This window comes from Molothrus aeneus, chromosome 4, assembly GCF_037042795.1.
Source record: "Molothrus aeneus isolate 106 chromosome 4, BPBGC_Maene_1.0, whole genome shotgun sequence".
In the NCBI taxonomy this organism is placed as follows: domain Eukaryota; kingdom Metazoa; phylum Chordata; class Aves; order Passeriformes; family Icteridae; genus Molothrus; species Molothrus aeneus.
The window spans coordinates 47,138,542-47,157,551 of NC_089649.1; the positions used below are offsets into that span (position 1 = coordinate 47,138,542).

General features: G+C 37.3%; 1 protein-coding gene across 1 annotated transcript; it reads right to left on the minus strand.

Annotated features, from left to right (window-relative positions):
• Positions 1-393: 393 nt before the first annotated feature.
• OCIAD1 (OCIA domain containing 1) lies at positions 394-15,306 on the minus strand. The gene is made up of 8 exons (XM_066548449.1): positions 15,225-15,306; positions 13,816-13,900; positions 11,100-11,153; positions 10,559-10,606; positions 7,540-7,669; positions 5,158-5,366; positions 3,653-3,802; positions 394-830 (listed from the first exon to the last, which is right to left on the minus strand). The coding sequence occupies exons 1-8, from the start codon at positions 15,279-15,281 to the stop codon at positions 793-795; spliced, it is 771 nt and encodes a 256-aa protein (XP_066404546.1). The 5' UTR covers positions 15,282-15,306; the 3' UTR covers positions 394-792.
• Positions 15,307-19,010: the final 3,704 nt, after the last annotated feature.

Sequence of the window (19,010 nt, forward strand, 5' to 3'; positions counted from 1 at the left end):
CATTGTGGTTTTGTCATGACTTGGAAAAATCAAGAAATAAGGTCAAATATACAGAGCCTAACATTAACAGTCAATATATCATTCAAGGTTTTACCAAAGTTTGTCATGTTTAGCCTTCTGCACTTAAATGTAGCTATTTTCAATACGTGCAGTTTCGTTCAATTATTTTCTTCAGAAATGACTGTCTGTAGAAACCTGTTGTGGGCAAGCAGAGTATCAGCCTAAAAACAGAGTTGGCACCATGAAACACTTTTGAAAAAGTTATGGTTACTTCAGTGTCTGGCTCAGCCTTTCCCCCTCAACAGTTTAGTAGTATTCCTGACATTACAAACCAAGTATAAGGACAATTTCAAGTTCCCAGCATATCACTTTCAGACAAAACAAGGTGAGAGGTTGAGTTCTACAGGTAACTTTTAATGCAAGTCTTGAAAATTTGAGAAGATTCTGATACTGTTCCCTTCTCAATACATGGGATTGCATTTATTTACATGTATTTTTCCTTTATGCTTTTTGTTCATATTACCAGTTACCTTTCTCATTCTTAAACAACAGCACAAATGGTTTACAGTCATGACACCTCACAGTAGCCTTGTTTTTCATTTATGCAAAATTAAAAAAAAAAATTCAGCATAAATACAATTTTTAAATTTTCTGAGAAGTCAGGATTTTCTCCTCATTTATTAATAGTTGTGTCTGGCAGAGCACACCAAAGGTGCTGATACTCATGACTAATCTAGATGAAGTTCAAGTTAGCTGACAGGAGGTAATTTTCTTCAGTTCTTCATTTGACTCTTACTCATCCCAGGTATCTCCATATTTATTTACTTTAACTAAAGAAAACAAAAGAAAAAACAAAAGTAGTCATGTGATAGTTTAACTGCCGAAGTTTATCATATAGAATGCCAAAAAGTATAATGAAGTGCACTGTCATCTCAAGTGGTGCATGGGGAGAGTCAGTCACAGCACAACAGACACATAATTAAAGCCACTTTTGAATAAATGGGGAGAAGAGTTTGCTAATCACTTTACCTTAATGAATTAATATTCAGTCAGGAGGCCTCCTGTGCTAATTCCTGCTCTACAGAATTTGTAATTACTTTAAAACAAATGTAACACGTGAATGAAACAAAGACAATTGGAGGAAACAGGCAAGGAATGTTACAATAAATAATGAGGCCACATAATCTGGTTACATGCACAGTTGGATGTATTTGGGATAGTTAAAAACACATTCAAAGACAAACAAACAGAAATCAGTAATCCCGACTAGGAAACTACTCAGCCATTATTATTTGGTAGCTTCCTTTAGCATAGGATTGAGTCAGAGAGGAAAAAACCCAGGGTAGTGGTCTAACGGCTTTGCTCAGAAGTGTGCCACTGTAACTGAACAACGACCAGAAAGTGAAAATGGGCTCTCTTGAGAGTGAGCTGCAAAGTCCTCTGTAATTGACTGCCATCACTGAAAAGGTTAAGAATGGCTCCATTTGATCCTGTAGGAATGCTGACAGTAGTTGGGCACCCCTTTATAAATTCACTTGCAAGTTAATAATTAAGCTGACTGTTTATTACTAACTATGCAGCAGAACAAGCAGAATGGAGCAAAACACCTGGTCCTTGTCTCTGTGAGCTACCAGCAAACTGAGCATAATGCCCTGACAAATCTCTTTGGAGTGACTGATATTGCAGTGAGACACAATGAGAAGCTCTCTCCAAGTAGGATTTGATTTCCATTTATATTACCCACAGCAGCTGAACAGGCTGCACTCATTCCCTGGAAAATGGGCCAGTCTCGATCACTATGCAGATGCACGTATTTGTGCCACTGCAGGGAAGGGAGAAGGCACTGGCAGATGGAAGTTAGGGACTGCTTAAAGCTGCTTTGGTTTCCCTTCTGCCCTTGCAAGGAAGGTTCTATTTGCAAGGGACTCAGAGATAAGAGAATGAACCAAGGGGCAGTGACTCAGAAAGTATGAACAAACACACAGTAAGTAACATGTCCAGTTTGACACAAGAAGCTAAATCAGATCTTAGTCCACAACATCAGTGTAATCCCTGAACTGCAGATTTAAATGTACTTGCATGTGCAAACCATTCCTGAATTTTTGTATGCCCTCCTTTCTCTTTTTCTCTAAAAAAGTGAAGAGACACTTTAAAAAGTCTCTATTTACAAATCTCTCACACTGGTCAGTTTTATTCTCAAAGCCTAAGTACAGCCTTCAAACACAGAACCCAAAAATATAATAGAAAGAATGCAATATTTGATCAACATTTTATAGAGGTCTTTTACATACCTCAAGTAACTAAAAATAAAGTAAGAAATACACATTCTCATTTCACAGCCACATCTGCCATGGAATATGGCAAGGTTTCAGAATGCTGCTTAACATTTCTTTCTGTGGCTCACAAGTGCCACTTCTAGGTTTTCTACTTGTGGAGAAGTATCTTGAGAAAGAAACATTGTGTAAATCCATGAAGTGTCAGCCAATAGAATTTAAAAACAATCTGAAACCACAGCTTCAATAATTTTTTCATGTCTGATTTGGCACAGTCACATGATAAGAAAAAGCCTTTTATCCTTGAAATAACAGTTAAAAATCATTATACAAAAATGGCTTATAATTTTTCTTTCAAGACTGCAGATCTGTCCAAAGATAGATGATCTGCAGAAAGTAATTCACAAGCATCAAAGAGACTGACACTCTGTTCCAGAGCTTAGTGTTACTGCTTCAGAACATTTTGCTTCAATACACTCTTCTATACTTATTACCACCCATTATGCCTAACAGGAGACAACAGCTGTTCCTAGAAGTCTTGTTGCAACATGGCTGACTAGACTGGGCAGTGCACACAAACCCAAACAATTCCAGGTGACTGACTAGTCCATCAGTGTGTTCAATAGTAAAACTTTTCCTCCTTAGCTACAATTGTTTTTACAGATGCCACATTAAATTAAAAAAGTTCTAGAGCAAGCAATTGAATATTAATTGCTTATGTGTCTCCTTTTCAAAAAATTGATTGAGTCAAAAAGTTGTCTGAATGGTGTCTTGCTCTTCAGGACATTGCATTCTTATTTTGCTCTGCAGAGTTTTCTTTTTCACTGTGAAAACAAGTCTCAATATTGCTGCCAAATACCGTTTCCTTCCTCTGGGTTTTAATGTAGAAAATGAACCTCTACAAACAATGCCTCTATAGAAATTCCCTAATTCCACATGAAACTATTCATAAAAATAAATACCCTCTCCTTCAAACCATGAGCCATGTGCTCTATTTTGAGAGAACAATGCTATCTAAAACACAAGCCCCCCTCCCATAGCTCTTTGGTATAGCTCTGAGCTCAGAGAATTCTTTATTGAAAGAGGTTGCTCAATATACTCAATGAAGCAAAACTTATGAGCTTTTCAGTCTGGTACCAAGCAATATGGCTGGAGAAAATGAATTACAGTTTTCTATGGGATGACCAAAATTTTCGAAAAAATAATTAATCTGAAACAGGAAACTACAAACTGTATCTATCATATATTAGATACCTGAAGATACACTAAATATACATTGCTTAAAAAGTATGCAGAATTAAGCTTTATGCTTGCAGCCATTTTTAACATGATGGCAAATATCTGGATTTCACAAGTATTTGTGTAAATCAGTGTATTACCTTCCTTAGCTGGTTTTTCCTGGGAAAACTTGCTGGGAGTTTCTGCCTTTGGTGGTTGCATTACCTCGTATGTCTGTCTGTGTTTATTCCTCAACTCCTCGTATGTGATGCCTTTTTTTTTACGACTTTCTTCTGGAACTGGAGCAGGTTCTGGACACAAAACAAACAGAAAAATACTAACTATGACATAACACACCAAAATTTAGCTTCTAGAATACCAGTTAATTGTTGCTCAATCCCAAATTAATAGGAGCATGACAGCTGCAATTCTAAATACAACAGTGAATGTGTATGGTCTTCAAGTAATCCATTCCTTTTATCCTTTTAATTTTACCAAACTTCTTTGAAACACTGGCTGTTAATTATTTTTCTTCATTTTACTATAAGAAATTCTAACAACCATGTGGTAGTTGATGGATAAAATAGTTCTGGTCACTTTATCTAAAATTTACATTTATTGCACATTTGAGATATATATGATTTCAGAAGAGAAATCTAAGTGAAGCTCAAGGGTTTGCATTAAGGCTTTAAATTTTGCTTTCAAAGAATTAGGACAATATGCATCATATGATGCCTGATAAACATTTGATCCTTTTATCTGTATTTATATTGCAGAATCTTTGTTATATAATAAAGGTTTTACTAACTATTGATATTTGTGATGAAATGCAATAACAATTTTCTTGACACATTTATATCTTATATTTTCATATAATTATAACCAAGTTGTATGATAGGGCTTTTTTAGTGAAATAAAACATTTTTCATAAGTAAGTTGAAAAAATCCAAACTAATTCAAAGTACAAAACCCTGCATTTGACATGATCTTCCTCCTTTGTGTACCAGAGATACCTGAATTCAGAATCCTGTGTTTTCCCTGCAATAGCTGAGGACAGTTCATACTGGAAGGAGGGAAACAGCTGCATCATACTTGAAAACCATTTTAGTTCTCTGTGAGAAAACCAGACTGCTAGTGGATAGAACAGAATATCCATTCAGTTCCCAGGAGACAAAAATGTTTTTTTCACATTGAGAAAAATTTTTAGACATTTAATGTCACAGAGTTACAGCACTATCAAGTGACAGCCCCACAGATGGTGGAACTGCAACAATCACCTTGGAAGGGCCAGCAGGCAGTGGGAAGGCTGTGGTTTATTCAGTACAGTGAAGGGATGGCATATTCCCCTTTCCTTCAGTCAAAGAGAACTTTCAGTCAGGCTGAGTTTTTTGCAAGTTTAGTTCCACAACAGATTGCACTTTGTAAGTTAATTCAGGATCTTTATTTGCAATTAAAGCAATTTTCAGCTAGAAAACCCTGAATCTGGTTTACAGTTAGAACACAAAATAAAATTTATATTCATCTTCTATGTAAAAACAATTATAATTCTTCCACAGCTCTTTCACTCAAAACCACTATATTCTGCCATGTGTATTTGCATAGGGTGAGAATACCTAGTTTAGTAAGAGCAGTATCTAAAAGAAAGTCTCTAAGTACTAAGACTCACCTTGAACAGAGTAGTCAGTAATTCCTGTAGGTGAAGATTCATTCAGAGAAGCACTGAATGGAATGGGCTCATAACTTGAGAGGGCTCTATCTGTTGAGCTGTAATCATCTGAATAGCTGGAAGAAGGTGGGAATCCAGCACTTGGAGAAGATGACTCAGTAAATGACTGAGAAGGTATGTCTGAAAATTCAGATTTACGACTGGAACGACTGGAAAAGAATAGAACTAAATATTAAATACAAAAATACTGAAGTTAAAAATGGAACTATAGCAATACTTGCAATTCAAGAAAATGTTCTTTCATTTTAAATAGTTTAGTTTCCAACTGAATCATCATCTTAAAAAATTTTTGGGATGTTTTGGGTGTTTTCTTTACACTGCAAAAATTTCTCTCTTTCTTTCCCCACAGAATCTTAGCTCATACCTCCAGAACAGGAGAGAAAAGAGACAAAACATATTGAACTTTACAATAACTGAAGTTACAATCCTTTTTCTCAAGGAATCTTCAGACAAAAACACCCCACATCAGACACAAACAGTACACAGTGTGCCCACGTAACTAGTGGTAGTGTAAACTACAGTGAATTTTAAAAGCCTTTTAGGAAGAATTTGATATTTAAAACCCTTCATCATTAGAAGGTGCTGTAATTGATCAGGACTGAAGAACAGAAGAAGAACAAACAGCTATCCTAAGAAAATTAAATGATGAAAATTAATCAAGTTGCTGAATTCTGCAAAAATATTAATGAATTTTCTCTTGAGAGAGAAAGATAATATCATATAAAAAATATTCTGGAAATTGGTGCCAGATATTTTAAAGTGTTCACTATATTCTTAGAATTGCCTTGCAAACCACTACACAACATGTCCCTCTATCAGGAATGCCACCACTAGAATGCCACTAGAACGTCTCTAGAGTATTTATTAATTTTTTACTTTTAATTTCTGCTCAGCTGTACTTTTAGTTTCCTATGATAAACACTGGCAATTAGTCTTTATTTAATTCTCATAATAAACATACAGAACAAAGCCGCTTTATTGCCTCAATTATGCTTTTAAAATACATGCAAACACAGCTTTAAAAAACTACCTAATCTTTTAGCTCCCTACAAGTTTTAAACTCATATTGTATTTTGGTAAATCTGGTAAATCAAATTACCAAAATACATTAATTAGTAGACATACAATGCTCAGGAAAATGTAATGATTTCTGTTGCAAGGGTTAAAAGGGTTAGCATGTATGGATAATAATGCAATTGAAATGAATTTAAATTATTTATTCAACCAAGGAAAACGAATTTATCACTTAGGAAATAAAACTTTACAGATACAAATGGGCCATTAACAGTAGAAGGAATTTAGTGGTGTGGCAGATGATGGTACTTAAACAAGTTCTCATGTAAACACAATTAATAAGCATGACAATTTCATATTAGCAACTGGAGGGGGGTGAAAGGACAAGTCCAACTCCAGTTCAGCTGATTCCATACAGTAAGTGTATGCAGTGGTAATGCCTGAAATTGTGTGATGTCATAAAACCATAAACATTTCAGAATAAAGGTAAATCTTGCAGACAAAATAAAAACTGTCATAAATCTGAATTTATAGTGTATTTAAGAATTTAAGCAAATCCTTTATAAACACTAAACAAATCTCGGCACATACACAGGAGGACTACTACTCACTATCCAAACACTATCCTCCCAGTTTTGAATCAAGGGTTTAAGTGACATATTCTGAAAGCAGCTTGCAATTAAATACCAGTTGAAGTAGAAAACATTCTGGAAGAAAACAGGAAATAGTTTTAAGAACCTGATGAGTTTCTCATATGTACAGCATAATGGTGTTACAGATGTAAAGGATTTAAACAAACAGCAGTAAGTTTGACCACCATGTTTCTTCCTGCACTGATATTGTTTACTAAGCTCTTTCCTTTGATAAACACTGAAATCATTTCCACCCTTTTCCTACTTCAATCAAATTAAACTATGGGAAAAATTCCAGAATGTAACACTATTTTATTTCAGTTAATTTAGTTTACTTTTAAACTAAGGAGACAACTTATGCTGTCACACTTCTCTAAGCAAATTCCATGGGAAACACTCTCAATTTTACAAGGAATACAGTTTGTTAAGTAAACTGTTTATTTTTCTACTACTCAAAGTGATCAGTTGTATGTAAAGAGCTCAAAATATGTATTTTATAGCTTGCCAACTGATACAAATACAGATTTCTGAAAGTGGTAGATTTGAGGTAATGGGGAATGAGGGAAGGTGCAGCTCTGAAGGTGTTGGAAAGCTGCAAAAGTAGTATTGATCTGTTAGTGTTTAAAATACCCTATTCAGAATATGTTTTAAATTTAAAAGATACTTAAACTCTTACTTAGGTGAACTATGTCTCTGAGCTTGTCGCAGAACATCTCCTATTGGGGAATCCTTCAGTTTCTTAAATTTCTCGCTACAGATTGGCAAGTAGGATATCTTTCCAGCCAGGTATCCACACATTCCAGCAACTTTTTAAAAAGAAAAAAAAAAAGATGGGTTTATATGCTGCACTATAATATCCAACATTGTTTTAAAATAATAATTTCAAATAAATAATGTAGTATCTTGAATAAAAGAAAGAAAACCAGTTTATATCTAAACCAAAAACATGCAGTAATCATCTCTGCTTCTTCTGCAGACAAAGGGTACAAAACCAAATGCAACAGCTGAACAGAGACATAAAGCAATGATTTAGACATGGTGTGAGCATCAGATGATTTCAGCTAGTACTTGGTGAATGAAATGTGGCAAAAAAAAATAAATTGCATTGTTTTTTCCCAAGAACCAGAAATCACAATTAACTATCAAAGATGATAAACCAACCAGAAATAAATACAGGCAGTACATTCTGCTAATTTAATCCAACAGAACAGTTGGATCCTGAAAAAGCTTTACCAGTATGAAGAGAGGTCTAAATCAACTTAGCAGTAGGCTTATTTTCTGTAAAGGATTCTGTTATTTGACTGCCAGGGGGCAAACAACTGAATTAGCTGAACCCTTGTAATGACTAAGCAAATGGTTTCAATTTAGTGCATGAGCTACTTCCACCTGCTGCAAAGGACCTAAGAATAAATTGCCAAGATAGCTCTTTCTGGGCCTAAAACTTATGATTTCCATCAACTGGCTCCTTCAAGTTTTATGAGTGGGTCAATGGTGTATGAAGGATTCTGTGGGATTTAACAGTTTTCTTGTCGACTTTGTAGGAGAAAAAGACTAGTCCCTCCTTTCATGTGCAATGAGTATTTTCTAAATATAAAGATTAAGAGTCTTGATTATCTTTAAGCCAGGAAAGAGTTAATTATCAGTAACGTTAATCCTCTGCAATTCTCAGCTGTAGACTACATTGCCTGGGAGCCAATATAAAGGGGATCTTACCCTAGCCTGCTATACTGATACTGAAATTTTGATTCCTGTTCTAATGTCTTATTTTCAAAAGAAGGATAAAAGTCCTTTTCCAAGGGAATAGAGAAGAACAGCCACAACTATGAGTGATGTTTACAAATAAGGAATGTAAGGGTTGCACTGTTTAGTGGGTTACAAAAACCCAAACACCTCATATACAATAAATATGTGCAAAGAGAAAAATTACAAGCCTAAGAAGAATTCAAACTAAATATTTAGCAAAATAAAACTTAACAGAAAAGCTGATTAGTCTTTTGCATAAATTACAGAGAGAAAGTTTCTTGAGGCCTTCTAGAAAAGAAAAGGGGAAGTATCTCTCTGGAAGATGTTTCACTCAAAGTAATTATTGGCCAAAGTATTTGATTTATTTTATTACAGAGCTAAGAGCCAGATGATCCACATTTTTCAAGTTAGCACAGTAAATTAGATGTTGTTCTTTGCTTCTACATTCACTGTGACAAGATCTTAGAGAAGCTGATTAGATATGGCCAGGTCCCACTGCAGACTAACATGAAGGACACAGAGGCATTGGAATCTTCCCCTGCTTTGTCAAGTCAGAGAGCACCAAGAGCTCTTTGCTGTGTTGAAGGGGATGCTGTCAATGTAGTGAATCAGCCATGGCTAACTAGATGTTTCAGTAAATTGCTGAGAGTACCTAGAAAACTACTGACAAAAGTACAGTAATTCCTACAGGCAGAACATCCTGGCCAGCCCAGCTGCACCTTATTTTTCCCCCTGATTTCAATAAATTAGTTGTATTAAATAAGAAGAATGTGGCCCGTATGTGTAGAAGTGATTGGGGAAATAGCTGTTGTATTATTTATTAAAAATGTTTGTGTTGTACCATTGTTTGGTGTTCAAAGAAAGTAACCAGAATTTAGCATAAACAACTGGAGCCCTAGTCTCACATTCATTTATCTGCTTAAACAACACTTCCTTGACCACAATTCATAGGGTTTACCCTCTTCCCACTGAAGTAAACTGGCTGTATCTGCCAGATTGGCAAGATGGCAACTTCCTGTTTTACTGTCCTGTATTACATTGAAAAGGCTAATTTATTAAGTTAATAATTTATTTTTGCTTATACTTCATCCAAAAATCATTCACATGAAATTGCTTTTTTCCTACAATTGTATATACATAATGTCCAGGAAAAAAAAAAGTAATTAAACTAGCCTGAATGGGACACGTGAGATCCATGAATAAAGACCTTCAAATTCGGAAGGGAGGGGTGGGTGTGTTCTGGCAATGTAATTTAAAGCAAGGTTGCACAGTATCTATTTACAATATTTTTATCTTAAATGATTATGTTACATTTATCAAGCAATTTTATACAAACCTTATAAACAAGAGTTGTGCAAAATGTGCAGTACAAATTCAGACAGTGAATAAATCACTGAATCATAAAATGGCTTGGGCTGCAAAGGGACCTTAAAGATCATCTAGTTCCCCTGTGGCATGAGCAGGGATGCCCCCCACTAAACCTGATCGTTCAGGGCCTCATCCAACCTGCCCTTGAACACTTCCAAGAATGAAGCATCCACAACTACTCTGGGCAACCTCTCCAGTGCCTCACCACCCTCAGTAAAGGATTTCTTTCTAACATCTAATCTAAATCTCTCCTTTTAGTTTAAAACCAGTGGTCACACTGGGCATTAGGAAAAGGTTTTTCACTGAGAGGGTTGTCAGGCACTGGAGCAGGCTCCTCAGGGAAGCAGACACAGCACCAAGCCTGTTAGGGTTCGAGGAGCATCTGGAAAACACTCTCAGTCACATGGTGCAGTTTGAGGTTCTTCTGTCAGGAGCAGGGAGCTCGGACTCTGGTCCTTATGGGTCCCTGCCAACTTGAGTCACAGTAAATTAGCCAGCCAGCCCCAGGGGAATTACATCTGCACAGCAGAGTCCAGAACATACAGCACAAATACAAGCTGAATTTATATGTAGCTTTTACTTACATGCAACTTTAATAAAAGAGCCAAATCTTGAGGTATCTCTTAGAACACCTGAAAATGAGGATGAAATCAGATATTAAGAGATATGATATGTAAGATATGTGTAATCAGGTATCAAGAATTAACTTGAAAAAACTCAACTGTAGTTACGTTTGTAGAAGCAAGTTACTCCTTTACACTTCACATTAAAGAAAATTAAAAAAAAAACCCTAATATCTGAATTCCCCATATAATTAAAAAAATCTAGGAACTATCTCTTTAATCATATTTAACTACAGGGTTATTAACACACTAAGAACATATTGTTTCATAAGCAGTGAGATATTGCACTTCTCACACAACATAAAACACATATGAACTTGATTTTAAGTTCAGCTCCTTCTTTATGTTGAGGAACTGCAAATCAGAGTTGCTGCAGAGTCTGAGCTGCATCTTTTATTTGCAAGTAGATTGGGCATTATATTATCATAATAACTTTCTTAACAGCAGAAAGATATTTCAACTGAGCAAACTGAAATGAAACTGAAGTATTTTTATACTTTACCTTTTCTAATTAAGAAACTAGTACCAAGCATGCTCACTGCAGCCAAAGGGAAAGCTGTGAAGAAGAAAAAAAGCTGCTTAAAATACAATTTTCAATATTTTCAATCACATTTAACAAATATGCAATAAAATGAGAGTTGCTATGCCTTCCAAAGCTCATTTGTGTAAGGAGATATATCTAATTAACAAACTGTATATAAATTATCAAATATTGTCAATTCCAGTTCTTAAGACCTACTGCAAATTATGCTGTATGAGTTAATGAGTCATCCTGCCTGCATTATACTTCATGTTTCCTAAAATACAAAAGCCACTGTTGGATGGAATAGAGCTCTCCAGACAAGACTCCAGGTCTAGCTACAACTGCTACAGCATCAAGGTGCAGAACTTTAAGCTAGAGAGGCATACACAGTTCTGCACAACAGGAGGAAGTTATATACAGGCCAGTGCTTCTAAAAACTGTTGATAATCTAAACTCTTGATGTTTTAACATAAGAATTTTGGAAAAAGTTTGACTCCTACAGAGCTATAAATCAGATTGATTAAAATTAGGCAATGTTTGATTCACCAGCAAATTAAAAAACAGGGCAGCTTTTCCTGTAGCTTACAAATCAAACTATACAACCTGGAGTTAGGGTCAGAAATGCAGAGAAAAGAACATTCTGGAAGACCATCACTGCCTACCACAACCAGCCTAACAGTTCATGTCAATTTTTATTATATTGAAAAACTTTATGTGGCAAGAAGTATTTGGAGATCGCAAAACCCAGAATGAATGCTTCTTTCAAGCAATGATAATTACTTTATCAGGAAGATTATTGTGCAGCTATTCATAAAGAGCACCACCACTGCACAAGATACAGGGACAATGAAGTAACAAACACAACAGAAGGCTAAACTTATTTACATCAAAGATTTAGATATGTCATAAAGAAATTTAATTTCATGCAAGTCTGAAAATGTAGATGTTACAAAAAGGCTCAATGACTTCTAGGAGAGAAATGTTTGCAACACTAGATTGTTGAAGCATTTTGATGCACACAATTTGCTAATTAAGCGCATAGTTGAAGACAAATTGTATTTATGGAGAGCAAAGTATTAAAGAATACTTTGCAAATTAACATCTAATTCCCTCAAAAATTCTGACAGGTCTAAACTAGGTAAGGAGTCCAAGCAGCATCTATCTCTGGGTAAATGCAACTGGATGTCACTTTTAAGAAGAAATATTGCCTCCTTAGTTCAAAGCAGGATTACAGCAAAACTTCAAAATAAAGAATAAAACCTCCCAACCTATCAGATGTTAAAAATCTGATGCTTTTAGAGATTCCCGACCTAGATTTTCAAAAACTTACTGTTCTAGATTTTCTGAGATATAAAATGACAGCACAGATTTGAAACTAAATTATAAAAGAAAAACAAAAGCAAACAAAGCCAACAACAACAACAAAACAAAAGCAAACAACACCCCCCCAACAAAACAAGGGGAGAGAGGGTGTGTAAAGAAAAATACGTTCAAAAATTATTACAGAAGATTTCAGTCCAATCCTTAGAAGTTTGAAATTATTTATAGACCTAATAGAAACATTTTAGATATCAAAACCAGGCTATACTAGTATCTGAGCATATAAGTGACCTGAAATAGTAACTAAAAATTAAAAAAAAAAAAGGGTAGATGAAAATTGGATTCATACCTAAAAATCAACATGAATTATTCAACTGTAGGGAAAAAAAACCCCAACAAAACAAACTCAATAAATCAGAAACCATCTAATGGGCAAAGAGTACTTTTTCTACTTCAGGAACAAAATAAATCTAGGGAAAATAATGGAAGGCTGATATATCAACAGCACATAAGGATGGTAATATAATGCACCCAAGTCAAAAGACTTCCAAGTATTTGTGTAAAAGCAGATGAGGAGAATGCCAAACCCACGGAGAAAGACAAAACAGAACTCTGAATCATTAATTCAAAATCACAATGCCTTAGGAGCTGTCCCTGAAAGTACTGGCTTCCATGAGAAATTAGAACCCCAGTGTGCTAAAATTGGCAAATCAGCCGCTAAATTCTTTATCTGTCCTGGTTTTTGCCAAGCCACCTATCAGCATCAGTAACCTACTAGTGTGTGATAAAACAGCAGGTAGCAATCACATCAGAAGGCTTGTTCAAACCTTAAGACCAGGGTACAAAAATCAAGCATGCTTTGAACCTTAGGGTTACAGAAACCATGCACAGACACAGCAATTTTCTCTAAAAGCTGAACAGAGTGACTACTTATATATTGTTCTCTTCACAAGTCTCTATAAAGATGAAAACTAATGGTTATAAGATAAACTATTTTATTCTTGCATGTTAAAGACAACAATAAAAATTGAAAATAAAAATGCAGAAATAACACAAAAAAATCCAGTAATATAAACGAGACTCAGTAATTAAATCTATTTTCAGACTTTTAATAACCACATAAACTTAAAACATGAAGATACCATGTCATAAGGCATGCTACTTAGAAATTATGTTGCACCTTTTACACAACTGCTGCAAACTCTTAGTAAATACTACATGGATCAGCATTTGCTGGGACACAGTTCTAGTACACATGAAGCTCGTTAATGCTCTATTGTGCTATATTGACCCAGGCCCTCTGTAATGCCTCAGGCAACAGCAAAAGCTAAGGGTGGAAGGAAAGCAACCAAGTTTACCAGCAAACTGAGCTTACCTCTATACCGAAAACTCTCTTCAGCACATTCCTTGAGGAGTCTTCTTTCTTCCTCCGTTGGAACATAAGGCTTCGGTACTTCCCTCTTTCATTAGTGAAATAAATTAGAAAAGAATGAACAAAACAGTTTGGAGGCATTTTTCGATCAAAAAATTTAATGTCTAACTCTCACACCTTGTAATTTCTATACTTTCACCCAGTTAAGAAACCAGTGCCTTTTGTCCATAAATGTCACATAAAATATATAATTTTAAAAAATCCAGTGCTTCTAAAAATTACATGAGAGAGCAGGAAATACTTTGTGCATAGTCAGATCCCAACTTAGCTCAGTCCTTTTACTTTAGAAAAGCCTGCTTTGGTCCCTCCAACCAGCCTTCCAAATAGCTGACATCTGACAGCGCCTTTTTGAAGTATTTCTCAGGGTTTCAAATACCACACACGGCGTGTTGTTGGTTCACAGGGATGTAATTCAGCGAGAGCTGACCAGCTCTTTCCCCAGCGTGTGCGAGGTTCGTGCGGGGGTGCTGACCCTCTCCCGCCTGAGAGCTGTGACACTGGGCACACTGCTGGGCACCGCCCGCCAGGAGAAGCACAGCTGTGGGAAGGCCACAGGGGAACAGAGAATCACGGAATCAGGTGGGTTGGTAATGACTTCTGAGGTCATCTAGGACTGAACACCACCACACTAAGTACCATGTCCAGTGTTTCCTTAAACACCGCTAGGGACGGTGACTCCAGAACCTCCCTGAGCAGTCATTTCCAATATCTAATGACCCTTCCTGTGAAGAAATTCCATCTAATGTCTAATCTAAATCTCCCCTGGTGCAGTTCTCTTGTCCTGTCGCTGCTTGCCTGGGAGAAGAGGTCGATCCCCACCTGGTTACAACGTCCTTTCAGCCAGTTGTAGACAGACAGTGATAAGGTTGCCCTGAGCCTCCTTTTCTCCAGGATAAACAACCCCAGCTCCCACAGCCACTGCTCCTAAGACTTGTACTCCAGACCCCTCACGAGCTCCGTTGCCCTTCCCTGGACAGGCTCCAGCACTTCAGTGCCCTTCCTGAGCTGAGTGGCCCAAATCTGAACGCAATACTTGAGGTCTGGCCTCACCAGTGCCGAGTAGAGGGGGACGGGGACTTCCCTGGTCCTGCAGGCCACGCTATTCCTGAATGAGGCCAGGATGCCACTGGTACCCGAGCACCTCGGCGGCTCACGGTCAGACACGAACACCTCCTTACCCTCTGCCAGGACCCCCCGCCCGGCCCCCGAGAGGCCTCAAGGGCACCGGCCCAGTGTGGAAAGGCAGGGACGGCCGAGCGGCTGACAGGAATCCCCTTTCCCTGCCCTCCGCCTCGCCGCCCCCAGCCCCGCCAGGTTTCCCCGCGGCAGCGCCGCCGAGCCAGCGCAGTTACCTCGGCCGTGTCGCCGCCGGGGCCGGGCCCAGGGCCGGGTCCCTGCCCGGCCTCCATGGCCGCCGTGACCCGGAACTGCGCGCGGCGCACGCAGGGCGCGGTGCGCGTGCGCGCAGGCGGCAGTGACTGAAGGCGGGCGGGCCGCGGCGGGGTGGGTTTGGCTCGGCGGCGCTGCCCGCGCTGGGCACGGGCCGGGCCCCTCACAGCGAGAAGCGAAAGGCTTCTATCTGCCCCTGCCTAGCTCCAGCTGTAGGTACAGTACCCACAGGCTTGCTAACCGCCTGCTAAGGATGCGTGGCCAGAATTTCCTAAAATGAAAGGATCTCTGTTGCCTAAAAAAAGGGTTTTTTTCTGAATCAGGACCAAGCAAGGGTCTGCTAGGCAGCTCTTGAGCTCGGAAGTGGAATTAGTTTGGTGGTTAGTATTGTCTTGGAGTGGGAGACTAGGAAGTTGTGTGCTTGATTCTAGCCGATGCCGTGGAAATGGCAGCTTTAGCAGGTGCTTGCAGTTTTTGAGAAATAAGGAGAAGTTGAGGGAAAAATGTATGGTGTTGATAGTGCGATGTATGCCTTGGCATTTTCTTGTAAACAAGCAGTACTATGGCTTGAACTCACTATATGCTGATTTGCCCGTACTTGCATATGGAATGTACCACTCCCTTTAAGCCTTTCGTAGAGCAAGCCATTGTCTCTTTACCCCGGAGTTTGGCTTAAATTGCTGCTTTCTGATGGCTGTACAAAAAAGGGTCCATGCCTGAAGATAGGAGAAGGAAGGTCCTTGAGATTGGAGGTCTGAATTTGGTAGAGAATGTGAACCATGGGAAGGGCCTAGGGCAAATGGACTAATGAAAACTATAGAGGAGGTTGGATTCTTGAAACAAAATAGGTGGATAGAACCAGAAACTATGTATAGTGGGGTTCTTTTATTCATACCTCTCATCATACAATAAATACATTTCTAATTTACATGCGATTGGAAGTAATTGGTGTAATCAGGCAATCTTTATTTCTGCTTGTCACCTGGGCCCTTGCTAATGAAACATTCTCCAATATATGACCATCCATGATGCACATTATTAGTTGGAAGGCAAAAGATTTTTGCCTCATCAGCTCAAGACAGTTTTGTTTATGGGACGAATAGCTCATTTATTAAAACAACTTATTTCATGCTTTTTTCCACTTATCTTTCTATGCAAAGAATACAGTGGGTTTTTAAATGTTTAATTTTTGTGGGGTAGGACATGCTTATGAATTGCACTTCCTCTAAATAAGGAGCTTCAGTGGGGAGGAAATGGCAGTCTCCTTCATTGTAGAAAATAATGACTCTGAGCTGCTGTTTTGCTTCTCTATTGTAAAATTAATAGTTATCCTTTCAGTTTTCTCACTTCACTGTCTTCATGTTTCTTATTCTTCTAATGGGGAAAAAAATTAAAATAATCCAGCAAACCGGTGAGTTTACCACCCACTAAAAAATCTTTCCTAGTACAGCCTGCTCATGAGATACTTAAAAGTTTCACCAGGCTACATGCATCCATTTGTTGGCTTACAGCTTCAGTTGTGGGGCCATATGTAGCATTGATGGTAAAGCATATCTACATCCTTGGCACTTCATTCTCTGTACTCAAGACCGGTTTTTGGAGTTCATTCATTGAAAGAAATGTTAACAAGGACACCCTTTCTGACCCTCTGGTCTTTTTTTTACAACTTCCTTTATAATCATGCTATCTTTTATACAACTATGAGAACTTCAGTTTACAATTGTTGATTGCATCACGAAGTCCTTCTGATAAACATAAAATATTGTTCTCTTGCAAGGCTTAAGGCTAGATATGTAAGCCTTTTCTTGAATACTATTTTCTCTACTTTCTGCTTTAACAGATGCCATTATGCAATATGCTGATTTTTGTTTATAAATCTATGCACTAGAGTAGTTCTTAAGAGAAAAACTCTCAGGGATCTTGAACTGTTTGTTTTAACAACAGGCACAATGGTGGTTTGACACTTCAGCTGTTTTATAATTGCTGTTCTGTGTTGTTTTAAACACAAAAATAATAGATTATTTGTAATAGCATTAAGTTATATATTTTTGGACCACTTCAGGAGTCAAAATTATTTTTACAAGTATTACAACTCATGTATCTACATCTCTAAACTTTTTATCTTTTATGACTTAATATCATGTAAGAATGAAGAATATATTTGAGTTTCAAAATACTCTAACAAAAAACCTTGATAGTTAACCTTTAGAAATTGGAACTTATTTCTTGTGAAGGAGATGCCTCGAAAGAAAAATGAAAACTTTCAAATGATAAGATTCTCTTGATATGAACTTATTACTTAGGTTAACAAGTTGGAAGGTGTGAAAGTCACATGGTTTCTAATTGCAGTACTTTGCAAAGCAAAGTGGTGAATATTCAGAACCCTTGAAGGTGGAGCTCAAAGAATGATTGGGGTGACCTCTGTGCAGTCTATCAAGTGGTTTAAAAGTTTATGTTTCTGATGAATTTTTTTTTCATCCCCTTGTTAACAGTCAGTGACAGGTTTTATACAACTCCACTGCAAAACACAGGTGGCCTAACAAATAAGTTTTACAATACTGTATAAGACATAACTAAAACTATTAGATATATGAAAGAGTTGTAGCAAACGCTGATCTGGTAAGGAAAGTCTCCAAAGCAAGTACTAGAAGTGTAGGTACTCAAGTACAAAGGACAATGGTGATTTTTTTTTTTTTTTTTTTTTTTTTTTTTTTTGCTTGGTGCTCTGGACAATATAGTAAAATGCAACAGCTGAGAGGTTCTGGTGACTGCCAAGAGTTAACAGGAATGTATTTGGAAAAATCTCTCCCTAATGAGGAAATAACAGTGCCTCATACCAAGAAAAAAGAGCATTGTTGTAACTACTACAACTGGTGGCAAACAAAGAATCAGTTATTTGCCTGAAGCATTATGGCACATCAGCAAGAACCAAGAGTGGGTGTCTTTGAGGAGCTGATAGTCAAAGCCTCAATTAGTAAGGACTTTACCCACATAGATAATGACTGCTATTAATATTAACTGGTAATGTAATGTATTTTGAAAATTACTTTACATGTTAACTAATCCTTAGAGCTATTTTGTAAAGCTGGCAGGTAAGGAGCATTTGGGTCTGAAAGTGACATTGCTTCAATCAATTGTCTGAAATGATGCACAACACCAGCAGCAATGAATACGGTTTGTCATGTTAGGTGCTCTATCACCCATGTTTGGACTGTTTGGTACAATTGTTAAAATACAATAAAAAGTACTCCACAAAATTCTTAAAGCTACGGGGAAGAGTTAACCTCAGCTAGCAGGATAGCTTTATTTTTTTCCTCTCCTGCTTTCTTTTCCGACTGGCTTCTGCAAGTTGATGGACATCATGTGTCTTAAGGGTATGCAGCACATGGACAGAAATAGTTGAACATGGAGAGGCTTTTACTGCAAATAAACTATAATTGTACAAAGTGTAGTACAGAACTTTGAACTTCTAATAGAATTTTTTACAACTGTTGTGCTGGTGCATTTGTTCTTTGTACTTTTCACTCAGTTCTGGTTTTCTTAGAAATGCTTATTATAATACAGTACTTGCATGACAGGCTTATGTTTAACAGTGGGAAAATGTTAACGACAGGATTTTTTCTAATACTGCTTTGCAAATCTTGTGTTATTTTATCACACTTTACATGTATTTATTTTTCTTTCTTTCCCCTCACTCCGTTTTTCTTTAAAGCCTGGAAGCTTTGAGGTACTTCAACAAAAAATATAGT

What these genes read in the sequence shown, in the direction of transcription:
- OCIAD1 (XM_066548449.1), bottom strand. Translation starts at nt 15,281, where the DNA reads ATGGAGGCCGGGCAGGGACCCGGCCCTGGGCCCGGCCCCGGCGGCGAC. An exon ending in TAGTTTCTTAATTAGAAAAG is followed by an intron (nt 10,607 to 11,099) that starts GTAAAGTATAAA and finishes CCTCATTTTCAG; the next exon opens with GTGTTCTAAGAGATACCTCA. An exon ending in CTCTTTTATTAAAGTTGCAT is followed by an intron (nt 7,670 to 10,558) that starts GTAAGTAAAAGC and finishes CTTTTTAAAAAG; the next exon opens with TTGCTGGAATGTGTGGATAC.